An 18,708-nucleotide genomic window follows, 5' to 3' on the forward strand; every position below is an offset into this window, starting at 1 on the left:
TTCAACAAGGGGGCTTACAGCTATTAATTCAGAGGAAACATGGCATGGAAGAAAGGATTTGGAGTTAGACGATCATGCATCCAAATTCTGTCCCAGTCACATTCTAGTTGTGTAAAGTTGGAAAAAAGTATTTGATTTTTCTAAGGTGTTATAGGCTAGGTATTAATTTCTATGAAATACAGCTTCATCATGTATAAAATAAGGATAATTGAATATTTACTGTGAAGGTTAGGTAAATCACTTAGCACAGTGCTTGCAGAGGAAAGTATTAACTTAATAAATGGTATATTATTATGTATTCCTCATTTCCAAATTCATATACTAACAAAGATCAAGACGTCTTTGCAAACTAATATTGGATTAATGTCTATGAATCCAAAGCTGTATGCAATCAGGAAGACAATAATTTAACTTCAGATACTAGGATGGGAAAAGAAATACAGTAATATTTATACTTCGATTTTATATATTTTGCAATTTGATTTTTAGGACTGGGTTTGGGCTCTGGATGGTAAGAACACTTCGGGGGCAGATGTCAGCTACTAGAAGTCTTATACATGCAATGAGTCCCAGTATTAGAACAGCTTTAATGGTATAACCTAACTGGTATTCAGTTAGAGCTCCTTCTCCATTTAATAAAGGAGGGAGTAATAGCTCACCTGACAGGGGCCTTCAACCTCACCTCTTCCTTTCCCAGAAACAACAAAATAAATGTGATTGGCTTTCTGAGTAAATATAAATCCTTTGTGACTTAAGACGAATTGACTGAATATGTGGATTTTGATGGCAATATTTTGTCATTCAAAATAGGAACAATCATTTAAATCTATTTATTTTTAAAGTGACAGTATAATTTTTTCCAAATTCTAGATTATTCTGAAATAAGGTTTTAAATCATTAAAAACCTTGAAAATACTGGTAGTACTATTCCTTAGCAATTAAATTCTGGACTTCGGTAATCAATAAATTTTATGCTTTACCTTTAACAGTTGACAAGGTGTTTGCCCAAAATTGTTAATCATCCCTTCTAAGGCTTTTCTTTCCTTCTCATCTGTTAAGGCATCCAGATCCACAGCTCCTGAAACCAAGAGAAGTAGTCAATTCACTATAGAGTGAAAATAAATCAGCAAGCTACACAACTGTTTAACATATCAGAGACTGATTAGTATATTTTCAACAAAATATTATTCCATTCATCAATTTATAAAAATACTGTAAAGAGATAATTTTTAAAAAATCAGTAAAGCTTCAGATATTAAATATGTACAAAAATAAATTCCACCCACTGTTTAGAACTAAAATATTTTAAACAAAAGTTAACTGGTAGTCTATAAAAGTTTCTCTTATAAAAATGCACACAATACTCATAGTACACCTGATTGCTTTCTTCACGATAGTTAAGCTGAAACAAGTGTAATAACCGCACAAAAATACTGCTATAAATTAGTTTATCTAACAAAAGTTGGGCAAGGTGATATTCTGGCTAACTGAATATACCAGCCATACTTAATCCCTATTGTTATATAGCTAGTAATTGACCAAACTAGGTAAAGTCTGATTTCAAAGTCTATGCTCCTAACCACCATGCTATACTACCCTCCTACAAAACTGTTATCAAATGAATACAGCAAGGTAAAAACATGCTTGTCTATTTACCAAAAGTCATGTGGGTTCTGATCAAATTCATAAAACTTCACACTATTCATAATCTTTAGAACTATTAGCTCTATGGAAGGATTAGGAAAGAACACCTTCTTAAGCCTTTCAAAGCCTTCAGAAAATGTTCTTGATCCAGAGCTAAACATTAGAATAATGTCATCTTATTAACACTGGAAGAATTTGTTATTTTAATACTAAGAAGTCTTATTTAATGTCTGCTAACAATTTAATACAGAATATTCAGACCCAACTGAATAGGACACATATGGCCAGAGATCAAAATCTTTTATGCCACCAATAATTGACATTTTAACTACTATTTTTTTAAAAAGCAGCAGCCTTGGGCGTCCCTGGTGGCGCAGTGGTTGAGAATCTGCCTGCCAATGCAGGGGACACGGGTTCGAACCCGGGTCTGGGAAGATCCCACATGCCGCGGAGCAACTAGGCCCGTGAGCCACAATTACTGAGCCTGCGCGTCTGGAGCCTGTGCTCCGCAACAAGAGAGGCCGCGACAGTGAGAGGCCCGCGCACCGCGATGAAGAGTGGTCCCCTCTTGCCACCACTAGAGAAAGCCCTCGCACAGAAACGAAGACCCAACACAGCCATAAAAATAAAAAATAAAAATAAATAAATTTAAAAAAAAAAAAGAAAAAACTGTTAAAAAAAAAAAAAAAGCAGCAGCCTTTCAAATAGAAAAGATCACTAAAACTATTTTTTAAATGTAGTCTTTCTTGTGTTAAATACTTATGCCCAAAATACCATGTATAAACACATATTAAATAATATTTTCTATTAACAAAATGTAAGAGAAAAAGTATAGGCTTATACCTTCATAACTACAGTAATAGAAAACATTGAGTGCCTCCACTGCAGCTGGCCCCCTCTGTTTATAGCCAAAAATCAGATCTATCCATTCATGAAGATGAGCAGAAACATATTCAGACTCCTAGAAAAAAAACAAATTTAGCAATTAATATAGAGATACCTTCCAACTACAACGTAATGATAGGCCCTTTAAAAAAATAAGAGCATTTTAAGCATTTCCACACACAAATCTTATCACTGTAAATAAAATTATCTCAAAATCATGTTAAACATTGATCCAATTTGACTATATTCTATCTAGTAAAATGTAGACATATTTATTAATATTTACTACATATACATCTCCTAACTAATGGGTGAAGAAAATAACAAATATTCTTATAGCCCAAATATGAACAACAAAAAAATTAATGATAGCTGTGGAATACATCTTTGTTGTGAAAATTCCACTAAAATAGTCCAGAAATTCAATTCAAGGAAACAAGGAAACCGCAGTGGGGTGGATTAAAGATAGCTGAAAAATCACTCCCTCCACACTCCCCCAACACCGCCAACTAAGAGGTGAACTTGGTGGCAGGCAGAGGCTTAAAGAACCCGGAGCCTGTTAGTGAGGAGTTGAAAGACCATAAGAAAATTGTTATTGGAGACAGGAGAAAAGGGAACTCATGTTTTCGTTACATGAAAGATAGAAAGGGTACCTAATGAACTCTTGGATCTGGGGACAGAGATTTCCAGACAGAATGTTTTTAAATGCTAATTGGCTTCTTTTAGCTGCCTGTGATTATGTGTGGGAGGAGCAAGGATGAGTGTTAAAAATGAACTGTTTGGGTTTTAAGCATAATTTTAAAAATATATAAAGGAGCTGGGTCTTGCTGGGTATGAAAATTATTTCTCATTTCCAGGATCACTGGAAAGCAGACTCTCAAAGCGAGAAATGGCCTAAGTTAATGCTTAAATCAGAATGTTTCCAGTAAAATATGGCCTTGGGGAAAAGTTTAGATCAGGAGTGTGGCTAAAAAACAATCTGCTGAGATCTCAAAGATTTTAGGTTGTGTGTCACAGACCCACTCAACTAGACAATAGAGCATCTTAACCTTAAGAACATTTTCCCATTGTAGCCTCCCACTCAGCCCAAAGGAGATAATGACTATCTCATAAAGTAATGTGGAATGGTTTTTGCCCAACAGAGTTGATGCGTAAGAAACCCATAACATTTTAAAAGAAATTGCATTAATTCAAGCTGAAAAAGTTAAAAACTGTTCAAAAAATAAAAGAGAATTTGGCTTCCAGCTTATCACGGTTAGGAAAGAGGCTTGCAAAGATACTCCTGTAAACAATGTTTTTTGTTTTAGTTTTTATGGAAAAGAATGACTCAGAGTGAAAAGCCAAGAGCCCAGGGTAGAACAAAAAGATCCATGGAGAACCAATATCAGGGAATAGCACTGGGCCCTAGTAAAGTAACTGAGAGCATGCCCCTGCTGGAATTCTGAATTGTTATAAACAAGAGGCTAGATGCCTCTGTTTTCTCGCTTCCTTTTTAATGTTAGTGTCTATTATAGTTTTCCTGTCCTTGTTACACCACTGTTACATGGGGGGCAGATAACTTGTCTCCTTACTTCAGTCTTCAGATCCAAGAGGAGATACTGTAGTAGTTTCATCCACACATGGATTTGATTTAGATGACTAATAAGATTCTGGACTTCAGGCCTCATGCCTTTATGCAAGGATCAGCAAACTACTGTTTGTGGGCCAAACCTTACTAGCAGCCAGATTTGTAGATTAGCAGAACACAGCCATACCCCCATTTTCTTTTTTTTTTTTTAATATTTTATTTTTCTGGATTGTGTGGTGTTTGTGGTAGTTGTCAGAATTTTTTTTTAAATTTTATTTATTTATTCATTTATTTATGGCTGTGTTGGGTCTTCGTTTCTGTGCGAGGTCTTTCTCTAGTTGCGGCAAGTGGGGGCCACTCTTCATCGCGGTGCGTGGGCCTCTCATTATCGCAGCCTCTCTTGTTGCGGAGCACAGGCTCCAGACGCGCAGGCTCAGTAATTGTGGCTCACGGGCCTAGTAGCTCCGCGGCATGTGGGATCTTCCCAGACTGGGGCTCGAACCCGTGTCCCCTCCGTTGGCAGGCAGATTCTCAACCACTGCGCCACCAGGGAAGCCCCCCCCCCCATTTTCTTTTGCACTACAATGGCAGAATTTCAACACAGACTAAGTTTACAGCCAATGAAAATATTTACTAGCTGGTCCTTTACGGAAAAAGTCTGCAGAACCCTGCCTTAATGAGCTGAGACTTTGGGAAGGTCTTGAGAGGAAGTATGTACATTTTGCATGTAGAAGGAATGTAAATACTTCATGGCCAGAGGGCAGCCTGTGTATGGTGGATTAAAGATAGTTGCAAATTCTTTCTCACTCCAACCATTAAGAGATGGAGTTTACTTTCTTTCCTCTGGAATCTGCACTGATCCTGTTACTATTTAACCATGACAAGAAGGCAGAAGTGATACTGTGACAGTTCACAGCCTCAGGCCTTAAGAAAGTGTAGAAGCTTCCATTTTTGCATTCTTGGGGGGCCTTGAGCTGCCAGGTAAGAAGTCTGGCTAATCAGTTAGAGAGACCACATGAAGAGGAGATATCCTGAGACTACAGGGAGAGGGAGAAAAGTCAGCATCCCAGTGTCTCAATGCAGCCTCCAGATGACTCCAACCTCAGCTGCCATATGACTGCAAGGGGATGAGAACCTTAAGCAAGACCAGAAGAATTGCCTAGTTGAGGCAAGTCACCTCACATAAGCGTGAGAAATAATAAAATGGCTATAGTTTTAAGCCACTAAATTTTGGGATAGTTTGTTACACGGCAATACGTAACTGAAACACAAACTTCAACCTCTTATTAATGAGGAGTATGTCTTCCTAAAATCCTGGACCCCTGCTTACTGTCATAGATAACACAGAAGGAAGCGTCTGAGAAATTCCTGCCTAGTTAAAAAGTAACGGATTATTTTTCAGAGTTGTTTTATTTTTTCCCAATTCCTTATTCATGCATGGGGTTACTGCTTACAAATGTTATAATGTAATCCTGCATTTTGTAAACTTGACTAACTATGTACTAATGACAAGGAATGTTTCCAAGTACTGGCCTATTTAGTTTCAGAATCTGTAACATTTCAGTTTAGATAGAAAGCTAAGTGGGCTCTTGTGGGGGGAAAAAGCATAATCTGCAAGATAATAACACAATAGCAACATTAAACTAACTCTCACTAGTCCTTCAATTCCAAAATGGAAATATAGCTAAAAAACTAGTAAAATTGGGGCTTCCCTGGTGGTGCAGTGGTTGAGAATCTGCCTGCCAATGCAGGGCACATGGGTTCGAGCCCTGGTCTGGGAAGATCCCACATGCCGCGGAGCTACTAGGCCCGTGAGTCACAACTACTGAGCCTGCGCATCTGGAGCCTGTGCTCCGCAACAAGAGAGGCCACGATAGTGAGAGGCCTGCGCACCGCGATGAAGAGTGGCCCCCACTTGCCGCAACTAGAGAAAGCCCTCGCACAGAAACGAAGACCCAACACAGCCAAAGATAAAAAAAAATTTTAAAAATGTTTAATAAATAAATAAATAAATAAAATAAAATAAAAAATAGTACCTGGGTTATAGTTTGAAGGAAAAAAAAAACTAGTAAAATTTTTAAGTGGCATTTAGGATTTATTTAGCTGTCTTATTAAAAACTTACTGGAATCCTTCAGAGGAAAAAAAAAGTACTTATTCCTGTTAGATCTGAAACAAATGTGGGAACTGTGAAAATCAAACTATACCAGCTTGGTGACCGAAATAGTTTCACATACAATAGGTAGATATCTTATAGAAGTGAAAAAAATTTTTTTTGCATATATCCATGGGACTGTACTACTATAGTCTCACTATATCAGAAGATCCATAACCTCAAAATAAATTACTATATTATACTTTCTAAAACAGCACATATAATAGATTACAAATTAATCCAGGAAAATAATAGATATACTTTATTCCATCATCCTCTGGAAAACACATATATCTTTATCTTATTGATTTGTCTAATAACTAAACACAAAAATCTTACCAGAGCTTTCCTATGTTTATAGATGAAATCTTCAGCTGACTTAGCCCATTTGGGGAGAATGACATCATTTACTAGTTCTCTGGAAACTTGTAGACGACCCAAGTTAAATTCTAAGACATGTAAAAGATAAATGTATCAAATCATTTTAGATTTAAATAAATCAAGTAAAACAAATAAAAAGGTATATTCCTTGGCAAAACTGAAGGCTTTTCTTCCTCTTTTATTAAGAGTAAAAGGTGAGAATCAAGTTCCTTTCTCTTTTTTAAAAATTTTTATTTTATATTGGAGTATAGTTGATCAACAATGCCATGTTAGCTTCACATGCACAGCAAAGCAACTCAGCCATACATATACATGTATCTATTCTTTTTCAAATTCTTTTCCCATTAAGGCTATTAGAGTATTGAGCAGAGTTCCCTGTGCTATACAGCAGGTCCTTGTTGGTTATCTATTTTAAATATAGCCCTGTGTACACGTCAAACCCAAACTCCCAATCTATCCCTCCCCCCATCAAGTTCCCTTCTTGATATAAGTTTATTGAACAGGTAAAAATAATTCTTATTTATTGGAATGCATTTTATCAGTCGATTAAAAAGGTAAATGAAAATAAAATAGTTTAAAATTAGTTATTAGAAGGTAAATCAGATAATAGTTTTTTTGCTGAAAAAAGTGGAGGAAATTATAGTTATGACCAAAACCCTTAACCTGAACAAAAATGCAACAGTAAGCATTCTTCTTACATTAAAAATAATTAACATAGTCCTTCTAATGGTTGGTTAATTTACAAAATAGAGCTCCTTAGAGCTTTTTGGTGTAACTTACAACTTAAAATGACTTGTTTGTCTTACGGAAGAACAATATATTTATATACCACTATTTTAAGCAGATACTGATGTAAAGATTTGCTCATTCTAGTTAGAACACAGTACTTTTGACAAAATTGTCCCAAAGATGAGATTTTCTTGTTCAGACAGTGTGGAAAGGGAAAAGTGTTAACACAAAAGACCTTCATTAAAGATGCTGCCTAAAAATATCAGCGTGCCCTTAAAGCTGAAGAGAGGTTTAAGTGTCACAGAATGACAGGATGCACAGGGTGTGTGGCCTTAACCCAACTACTGTATAGCAGATATTGTTGGCCACCTGATAGCCATTCCTCCTTATCTGGCAGAAGAACCTTGCTTTTATTCAAGTATCCATCCTGCCCTATATTTCATGCTTGTTGCAGGTACTGGCATAGGGATTGGTATATGACCCAGCTCTGGACAGTGAAGGGAGATTATGAGAAAGGGTTTCTCAAATTTAAGAAAGGACACAAAGAATTAAAAGTCCCACTTCTTTCTAAGACACTGTTGTATCTGCCTATGATGCCTAGAATTGCTTTAGTTGTTTGTAATCATGACAGTAACTAGCTAAGAACAAAGCCAAAACACCCAGACCAGCAGAGTAAAAATACAGAAAGAACTTGGCTTTGATATGTTGTTAAGTTACCATATCTCAGGATTTTTATTATAGAAAGTACTAAAATTTTCTTGCTTGCACAATTTTGAGTTGGTTTTATTAATATTTGTTGTCATTCTAACATACTTTGCTTTCTCCTACCCAGCTCATTTCAAATAAAGAGGCAATGTATAATTAGAATTGGAGGCCACCAGGACAGTAGTACAAGACAGCAACTAGCTGTGGTGAATGTGAGTAACTGTCAAGCTAGGCAAACCTTAAATTCTGTATCCAAATTTAATCTGCTCATTCCTACTATCCCAGACACCCTGCTTTACAAGACTCCAATCCTCTGGCTGACTAAGAGTCTAGGATCACACTTAGTCAACAGTTGCATCTGATTTTCTGAAGGTGACCACTTCTAACTGCCTTACTCTGAGAATTAGATGCCTTGCCTCCAACAACTTGCCCCAGAGTGCACAACTGAAGGTCATGAAGTCCTGGATATGCTTTCACCAGCAGGACAAACAACTCTACTGAGCAAGCAAAGGGTCAAACATTAACATTACGTGCTAGGGGAGGAAAAAGAAGTTGTAACAGCCCTTTGACACTGGAATTTCCCTAAAGAACACCAGTAGTAAGAACCTTGCCAATTTCCTTATTTGTACTTAAAATAAATCTAAACCTACCTCATAGAAAAATTATTTGGACATTTTTAAAGACCATATTTCACTCTATGATTCTTTTCTTCAAAAACATAATATGGTTTTTTAAATATTATGGTAACTTATACCCAGTCATTATTTTCAACTTGCCTCCTGTCTTCTGCTGTAAAAGGAGTCAGCAAACTTCTACAAAGGGTCAAAGAATAAATATTTTTGGCTTTGTGAGCCCTATGGTCTCTGTTGCAATTACTCAAATCTGCCATTATACTGTGAAAGCAGCCACAGTTTATGTATATGAATTGGCTAGTTGTATTCCAATAAAACTTTATTTATAAACACATGGGTCTGCCCATAGGTTTGGCCCATGAACCTATAGTTTGCTGACCCCTGGTATAAATCTTCATCTTATCTAACTCAAACACTTTTAACCCATGGAGATTTATAGCTGAAATAGCATATAGCCATTTTTTGCTTCTCTAGTAAACACTGTACTCTGATAAATTCTCTTACCAATTCAAATTTGACTCATTTATCTTATTCACTGTAGCACTTCCGTAGAAGATAAGACTAGTACCTGAACATGATTTAAGCCCTGTCACTGAATAATACATGACAGAATGAACCTTAAATAATCTAGAGGTCATCACAAAAATGTCCTAAAAGATATTTTTCAGGATTCTCCATTGGGACCTGTTCAGTCCAATTTTTAATCTCCTATTTCTTACGATTTTGATTTTCCAAAAATTCTGGGAAATAGAAGAATTCAGGAATAAGTTCCTTCACATCATATGGATTGTCCATGAGAGCCTGCCAGGTAGCAGGGATGGAATGGAATTGTCGATCTGCACAGTCAAACCTGCATGTGGAGATAATTTTTAATCAGTAAAATTTATTACAGAAAGTGAATAAATATTATTTGGATATTTTAAAATTACAGAGTTTAAATATCACTCTAAGTATTATAGTATTTATATACATAGTTAACAGATCTATGGAAATGCTGCTGAGTTAATCCTTGATACATAAGTATCTTTACAAACTCTTTTGCTAAAAACCAGAGGGTGAGTTAGGGAAATAGTTCTATAGCTAAAGCTTTTATACTTTACTTGCATATACTATTATCTTATTTTAACTTTATTTTCAAGTTCCATCATGGGCCTATGGTAGTTGAAAGAAGCTCACGTGGTCATGCTGCAATTTTATTGTTCTGGCTAAACACAAACAGCATAAACCCCTTCTGTTTCATCTCCTTTGATAGTGTTTTCCTGGATTTATTCCATAAATGATGACTTCTAAGTGACAGTTAATGACTAATATGACTCTTTATGCCTAGCAACCTTGTTTTGAAGCAGAGCTAAACTTAGCAGAACTCTAAATTTAATTATAGTCAATGACTGTATCATCAATAAAGTCTAATAATGGTATATTCAAATTGCAGGAGAGGTACAGCTTTAATGGCAGAATCTTTTTGTTTGGGTGGGGGAGAACAGCTTTACTGATACATAATTAACATACATACAATTCGCTCTAAGTGAACAATTCAACGGCCTTCAGTATATGCAGAGCTGTGCAGCCATCACCACAATCAATTTTAGAACATTTTCATCACTCCAAAAAGAAACCCTGCATCTAATAGCAGTCACTCTCCATTCACTCTCCCTCCACCCCTGAGCAACTACTAATCTACTTTCTGTCTCTATGGATTTGTCTATTTTAGACATTTTACGTAAATCATACAATATATGGCATTTTGTGTCTGGCTTATTTTATTCACCGTACTGCTTTCAAGGTTCATCCATGTTGTAGCATATATCAATCTTTCATTCCCTTTATTAACTCATGCCAGATAATATTCTATTGCATGGGTATACCACATTTTATTAACTCCTTTACCAGTTAATGGGCATTTTTGTTGTTTCCATATTTTGGCTATTATAAATAATGCTGTTAAGTACATTTGTGTACAAGTGTTTGCATGAACATATGTATTCAGTTATCTTGGGTATATACGTAGGAGTAGAATTGCTGGGTAATATGTAATTCTATCTTTAACCTTTTGAAGTACTGCCAGACTGTTTTCCACAGAGGCTGCATCATTTTACATTCCCACTACCGGTACATAATTATTCCAATTTCTCGACATACTCATCAACAGTAGGTATTATCTGTCTTTTTTATTATAGCCATCCTCATGCGGGGAAAGAGGTATCTCAATTTGGTTTTGATTTGAACTTCCCTGATGACTAACGATGTTAATCATGTGTTTATTGGAAATCTGTAATCTTACTGGATAGCAGTAAAAAGGAATTCACCTTAAACGTCATTTGTGTAAGTCAGTTTGAGTGACCTGTTCTCAAACTAGTTTGGCTGCTTTTATCTAGGGGGCTAGTATATGAATCGAAACCTAACAGAGGAGAAAAAAAAGATAAGGCCCTGTTATAACAGTACATGACATGAAGGCAAAGAGTTTTCAACACTATCATACAGTCTTAAGAAAATAGCTTATTTACCCAAAACATACCTTCCACTCTGAAGCTGGATGTGGAGGGTGGTGAATGGTTCTGTACGAATAAGATAGTGCATAACCCCGGCAGAATTTGAATAGTGAGTACCATAATGAAATTTATCAATAGTTCCCATAGGATCCTCAAAATTTTCGTATCTAAAAAAAGAAGCTAAAGTTTTATAAGCACAATAGTAAAATTAACTTAGGACATATGCTTGTATTGCTGAAAACACAGTTTTTAAGAAACTATGTATTTGTATCATCACATCATGTTAATAAATGAAAAAAATTTTATTAATACTTTTTTCTGAACAATAAAATAGCACTAATATTGGATTTTGGAACACTTTTGTATTATGCAATAATACATATTCACTATAGATAAATTAGAAACCAGAGAGAAACTACCAAAAATGAAGAAATTTAAAATCAATTATAATTGCACTTCCCAGAGATAATTAATATTAACATTTTGATGAATATGTGTCAATCCTGAATTATGAATTAATATATATTTTAATATAAATATATATTTTAATATAAAACCACTATACATTATATATTGTTCACAACTTATTTTTTCATCTAACAATTTTCTATTAATATCTTACAAAATATGTATAATTGATTCACTTTGCTGTACAGCAGAAACAACATTGTAAATCAACTACACGACAATAAAAATTTTTCAAAATCTTACAAAACGACTGAATAGTCTATTTTTAACAGGTACACGGTATTTATAACAAGTAGATGTACAAATATACAACAATTTAACTATTTACTTATAGATATTTAGGTTGTTTCTATTTTTCTGCTTATTGTAAGCATGTGATAATTAGACATCCTTTTGTGGCCAAGATAATGGAAAAAAATATAGAAGGTCAGTCAAGAATTGTAAAAATGAACGTCTAATGATCTAAAGGTAAAAGAAGGAGATGTGTATAGCACGGGGAACTCTACTCAGTATTCTGTGATAACCTATATGAGAAAAGAATCTGAAAAAGAAGAATATATGTATATGTATAACTGAATCATTTTGCTGTATACCTGAAACTAATACAACATTGTAAATCAACTATACTCTAATAAAATTTTTTTAAAAAAGGAAAAAAAAAGGTGATGGTGGAATAGAAGAAGGTCTAAATCAGATTATCAGCAAAGGATATATATAATAATTCTGCAAGAACTATCTCTGATCCTGTAATTGTTTTGAATGGTGACATCTGAGTTAGTGGGTATAATATCTAAATAAGAATGAACAGTTTTTTGGAAGCAATAAACATTGACATTTTAAAACCAAAATACTGATCAGTTCATCAAGCTAAGGTCAATTTCCTTTTACATAGAAATCATTAATATTCAGGAGAATAAAGAAAGTTTTCGGGTCAAAGTCATTTGTACCTATGCAAAAAAATATACTACTGAAATTTAAATTAAATTGTATCTTTGATTATCTATAAAATAAGTTAATTTATATGATCAGTATTTCCTGTGGAATAGTGTTAACAGTTTGACTAATGGCAGTAGGGTAATATATACACAGCAAAATTCCATTTAGTACATCAAATATTAAACACTGCAAAAAGTCCTGGGTAAGATCTGCAAACAAAAAGGGGGGGAAAAAATAATGTACCATCAACCCTCAAATAAATCTACAACTAAGTTTGTTTGCAGAACTGCTCTTTGTCTTTATTACTAGAAGTCACAACTGACAAGTCATCCACAAGTTCACATGGAGAAAAAGGAAAATTAAAATTAGATTATTTTTTACTGTCAGCAGCTGGCTTTGGATTAAAAAAAAAAGTATGAGACGTTTACAGGGTGGCTCATAAATATATAGAACTATAAATATTTCCTTGCCTTATTCAAATATCACTTTCTAAATTTTCACACTTTTCACTGTGCTTTATTCACATTATTGGTGAACAACAGGTTAGTATTATTAATTTTATATCCACCAAAATATTATATTAGATGGAATGTTAGATTTGTAGATTATTAAGTCTAAAATACCTGGGGAGAAAAATGTCAAGAACCTATTACCTTTTAGCACATACTTATTACAAGGTGAAAGAAATTCTAAACAATATCAATTTAACTTTGGTAATGAAGGAAAATACACAGACTATAGTTAAGATATTTGAAGGACAACTGATGTATTTTCAAGAAAACTTAGTGAAGGAATTACCAGACTCTGATTATCAAAAGTAGTGTGCATTTAAAAAAAGTAACACTTGGTTGGCCATAGCAGAAATCAATACAAATTCAAACAAGCTATGGGCATCTTTCAAAAGGGATGAAAAGCACTTACTTTTCTCGCATGGCTTTGGCATTTTTATCATTAACTACCCCAATTGGTTTGGATAGATCTCGAAATACAGATGGGTTATTAAGATCCAACTCTTCTGAAGTATAATCTTGTAAAATCCAGGGGAACTAAAAGAGCCACAGTTTACAATTTAGACATTCCTTCTTAGAGAGGCTACCATCTCCATATCTAATATAAATGCTTATCTAAGACAAAAAGGGATAGTCTTTATTTCTTCCCTGTTGCAAATGCTTATTCATCTTTAGTTCAATAACCAGAAGCATTATTTCCTGTAATTCCACTGGAATATTTTCAATGAAGTGAAAGAAAAAGAGTTTTTATTTTTAAAATACTCTTCATATTTACATACTTCTTGAAAATAGCAGGGTAGAAATATACAGAAAGGCAAAATCAGTTTTTATATCTTTTTAAAAATAAAAACTAGATATCATCCACATATATTTTGTGTATTAGAAAACTGAAAGGTAATTCCATATTTACAAGATTTATATAAAACTCACCACAGGATACTGTGCAAGATCATTATAGGTTCGTCCTGCCATTGTATTTAATTGAATGAGGTAGTCAAAATTTGATATCTCTCTGTTTACCCATTTCTAGACAGCACAAAAAAAGAAAAAATCAAAATTAATCTATATCTCTTAGAAATCAGTAACTATTACTGACAGTACTAAAATAATCTTTTGTTCCCATTATCTCTATCATCTTTTTGATAAAGGAATGAAGCTTTAAAAAATATTTAACAGGGAGGTAAAATCAATATGCTTTTCCTAAATTCACTTCCTTTTAAAAATTTGTCTCTAGAAAAGGAAAAGAAAGTTCCTACACTACAATCTAAAAGGTCTTCTATAAGAATTAAGTCTTTTCTTCAGTTAAAAAGTATTTTGTTTGAATATCTTAAAACTTTTTAATTCTAGAAGGACTGCCCAAATTTGAAATTTTTGTCATAAATTGAAATTTTCATAAGTGTAAATATTAAAAAATCAGTATCTCAATGTACTAAAATGATCTACAAATTTTAAATAAACATTATATTAACTATATTCAGAAAACTACTTTTATAGAGCAAAGGGATTTTGGGATTTTGCTATAACAGATATAAAAATTTTCTAAAGGAAGACATAAACATTATTTTTTTAATCACCTTACTGTACTTAGACTACTAATTACTCTACACAGTGTAGGCATGCTCAAGCATTTTGCTGACAGATTAATACACACCTTTAAGTTTACTGTGTGCCTTAAGCAAAGGACATATTTATGGGAAATGGTGAGAAATGAATCTATGTATACAGATTTTATAGAAAGCCCAATTATAACTGTACTTGAGTGCCAAACTGAGGAAACAATACTTTAATGAATAAAGTTTATTCCACAGAAAGCAGGAAATATACTCTATTAAATAAAGCTTATTCCATAAACAATAGGAAACAATTGCTGATGGCTTTTGAACAAGAGCGACATTTAAAGATTAACACATATGTAGGAGGCAGGAGAGAGCCAGGAGGCAAGAGAACCTAATTGGAAGACTACTAAAACCCTAGAGAGCAAAAAACAAGGGCCTTTCTTTGGCTTTGGACAGTGTAAATTCAAGAGATGTTGGGAAATATGTGAGGATAAAATACACAAAAGCATCAGTTAGCTTTGGCAGATAGAAGGATTGGAGAATTTTTTTTTTTTTTTGCCTTTTTTCCATGGTGTCTTTTCTATTTTTCCATTTTTTTCTTGTGCACAGATTATTTTTATTATTAAGAAAAAAAATCCTGTGTGCTGCTTTTTAAAAAGAACACTATTAAAAAAGAAGAATTTATAAGATATGCCCATGAACTGAATGACATGCGAACTGGAGACAGGGCACTGTTATGTGTGAGGGAAACAGAAAGATTCAAAGATAATTCATAAGATCAATCTGAATGGAAGAAGAGCAGTTGCATAATCAAAATAAAATAATTGAAAGAAGGAAGTTTTACTTCTAAGCAAAAGTCTGAGATATAAAATGAGCACCAAATCAGTGACTTAAAATTTCCTACCTGTGTCAATCCTGATGCTTTGAATAACTCCTGTGGTGATCTGGTTCCATAACTATTTGGAGAATGAAGTGACAACAGTCTGCTATATACTTTGTTCCTAACCTATTAAAAAAAAAAAAGCACTTTATGGCTTAAAAATTGATCAAGACAAACCAGGAGTATGGCTTTATGAACAGATTTATTGAGATATAATTCATATACCATAAAATTCACCCTTTTAAATATACAATTCAGTGGGTGTTTTAAAATATTCAGAGTTGTGCAACCATTCACATTATCTAACTCTGGAACATTTTCATCATCCTCAAAAGAAACTACATACTCACTAGCCATCACTCTCCAATTTCCACTCCCTCCCATCCCCTGACAACCATTAAACTACTTTCCGTCACTATGGATTTGCCAATTCTGAACATTTCATATAAATAGAAGATTACGGATTTAACTTCTCTATTTTACAAGGCTTAACAAAATTATGACATGTATTTTTTTTAGAACTTTATAGTATATAATGGAATAATTTTCAGACATTGAATCAAAAAACTACTTCACTTCTAGTTCAAATTTAGTTCTGTCATTTACTAATCATCTTGGCAAATCAATTAATTTACTGAGTCTTATTTGTATATTAAATATAATAATCTCTACCCTTACAGTTTTGTGAATTACTCAGGGTTATGCAAATGTAAAGAAATAAAATTAATCTTTGAACTTCAGTATCCTCATCTATAAAAAAAGGAATGGAAATTGCCATATCCAATCTGAACATTGTTATGAAGTTTAGATACCACATACAAATGCGCTTTTAAAACTATTTACAGATTAGGAACCAAGATGGCGGCGGAGAAGGACATGCTCTCACTCCCTCTCGCGAGAACACCAGAATCACAACTAGCTGCTGGACAATCATCGACAGGAAGACACTGGAACTCACCAAAAAAGATACCCCACATCCAAAGACAAAGGAGAAGCCACAATGAGATGGTAGGAGGGGCGTAATCAGAGTAAAATCAAATCCCGTAACTGCTGGATGGGTGACTCACAGACTGAAGAACACTTATACCACAGAAGTCCACCCACTGGAGTGAAGGTTCTGAGCCCCACGTCAGGTTCCCAACTTCGGGGTCTGGCAACAGGAGGAGGAATTCCTAGAGAATCAGACTTTGAAGGCTAGTGGGATTTGATGGCAGGACTCCGACAGGACTGGGAGAAACAGAGACTCCACTCTTGGAGGACACACACAAAGTAGTGTGCGCATCAGGACCCAGGGGAAGGAGCAGTGACCTCAGGGGAAACTGAACCAGACCTACCTGCTAGTGTTGGAGGGTCTCCTGCAGAGGCGGGTGGTGGCTGTGGCTCACCGTGGGGACAACAACACTGACAGCAGAAGTTCTGGGAAGTACTCCTTGAAGTGAGCCCTCCCAGAGTCCGCCATTAGCCCCACCAAAGAACCCAGGTAGGCACCAGTGTTGGGTTGCCTCAGGCCAAACAACCAACAGGGACGGAACCCAGCCACACCCATCAGCAGTCAAGCAGATTAAAGTTTTACTGAGCTCTGCCCACCAGAGCAACAGTCAGCTCTACCCACCACCAGTCGCTCCCATCAGGGAACTTGCACAAGCCTCTGAGATAGCCTCATCCACCAGAGGGCAGACAGCAGAAGAAGACCTATAATCCTGCAGCCTGTGGAACAAAAACCACATTCACAGAAATATAGACAAGATGAAAAGGCAGAGGGCTATGTACCAGATGAAGGAACAAGATAAAACCCCAGAAAAACAACTAAATGAAGTGGAGATAGGCAACCTTCCAGACAAAGAATTCAGAATAATGATAGTGAAGATGATCCAGGACCTCGGAAAAAGAATGGAGGCAAAGATCGAGAAGATGCAAGAAATGTTTAACAAAGACATAGACGAATTAAAGAACAAACAAACAGAGAGGAACAATACAGTAACTGAAATGAAAACTACACTACAAAGAATCAATAGCAGAATAACTGAGGCAGAAGAACGGATAAGTGACCTGGAAGACAGAATGGTGGAATTCACTGCTGGGGAACAGAAAAAAGAAAAAGAATGAAAAGAAATGAAGACAGCCTAAGAGACCTCTGGGACAACATTAAATGCAACAACATTTGCATTATAGGGGTCCCAGAAGGAGAATAGAGAAAGGACGAGAGAAAATATTTGAAGAGGTTATAGTCGAAAACTTCCCTAACATGGGAAAGGAAATGGCCACCCAAGTCCAGGAAGCGCAGAGAGTCCCATACAGGATAAACCCAAAGAGAAACACGCTGAGACACACAGTAATCAAACTGGCAAAAATTAAAGACAAAGAAAAATTACTGAAAGCAGCAAGGGAAAAACGACAAATAACATACAAGGGAACTCCCAAAAGGTTAACAGCTGATTTCTCAGCACAAACTCTACAAGCCAGAAGGGAGTGGCATGATATACTTAAAGTGATGAAAGGAAAGAACCTACCACCAAGATTACTCTACCCAGCAAGGATCTCATTCAAATTTGATGGAGAAATAAAAAGCTTTACAGATAAGCAAAAGCTAAGAGAATTCAGCACCACCAAACCAGCTCTACAACAAATGCTAAAGGAACTTCTCTAATTGGGAAACACAAGAGAAGAAAAGGACCTACAAAAACAAACCCAAAACAATTAAGAAAATGGTCATAGGAACATACATATCGATAATTACCTTAAACGTAAATGGATTAAATGCTCCAACCAAAAGACACAGGCTTGCTGAATGGATACAAAAACAAGACCCATATACATGCTGTCTACCAGAGACCCACTTCAGACTTAGGGACACATACAGACTGAAAGTGAGGGGATGGAAAAAGATATTCCATGCAAATGGAAATCAAAAGAAAGCTGGAGTAGCTATACTCATATCAGATAAAATAGACTTTAAAATAAAGAATGTTACAAGAGACAAGGAAGGACACTACATAATGATCAAGGGATCAATCCAAGAAGAAGATATAACAATTATAAATATATATGCACCCATCATAGGAGCACCTCAATACACAAGGCAACTGCTAACAGCTATAAAAGAGGAAATCGACAGTAACACAATAATAGTGGGGGACTTTAACACCTCACTTATACCAATGGACAGATCATCCA

At 35.1% G+C, this 18,708-nt stretch overlaps 1 protein-coding gene across 2 annotated transcripts in view; it reads right to left on the bottom strand.

Moving 5' to 3' along the window:
* NBEAL1 (neurobeachin like 1) overlaps positions 1-18,708 on the bottom strand; it is a 165,629-nt gene that overhangs the window by 23,248 nt on the left and 123,673 nt on the right. For both annotated transcript variants that reach the window (XM_082397018.1, XM_082397017.1), the window contains 8 exons: positions 15,559-15,660; positions 14,029-14,124; positions 13,511-13,635; positions 11,212-11,352; positions 9,416-9,546; positions 6,589-6,698; positions 2,488-2,605; positions 981-1,078 (listed from right to left, as the gene is read on the bottom strand). In XM_082397018.1, the coding sequence (XP_082253144.1) occupies positions 981-1,078; positions 2,488-2,605; positions 6,589-6,698; positions 9,416-9,546; positions 11,212-11,352; positions 13,511-13,635; positions 14,029-14,124; positions 15,559-15,660 (921 nt within the window). The remainder of the gene's footprint in view (positions 1-980; positions 1,079-2,487; positions 2,606-6,588; positions 6,699-9,415; positions 9,547-11,211; positions 11,353-13,510; positions 13,636-14,028; positions 14,125-15,558; positions 15,661-18,708) is intronic.

Source organism: Balaenoptera borealis, assembly GCF_965194805.1.
Source record: "Balaenoptera borealis genome assembly, chromosome: 6".
NCBI classification, from domain to species: Eukaryota; Metazoa; Chordata; class Mammalia; order Artiodactyla; family Balaenopteridae; genus Balaenoptera; species Balaenoptera borealis.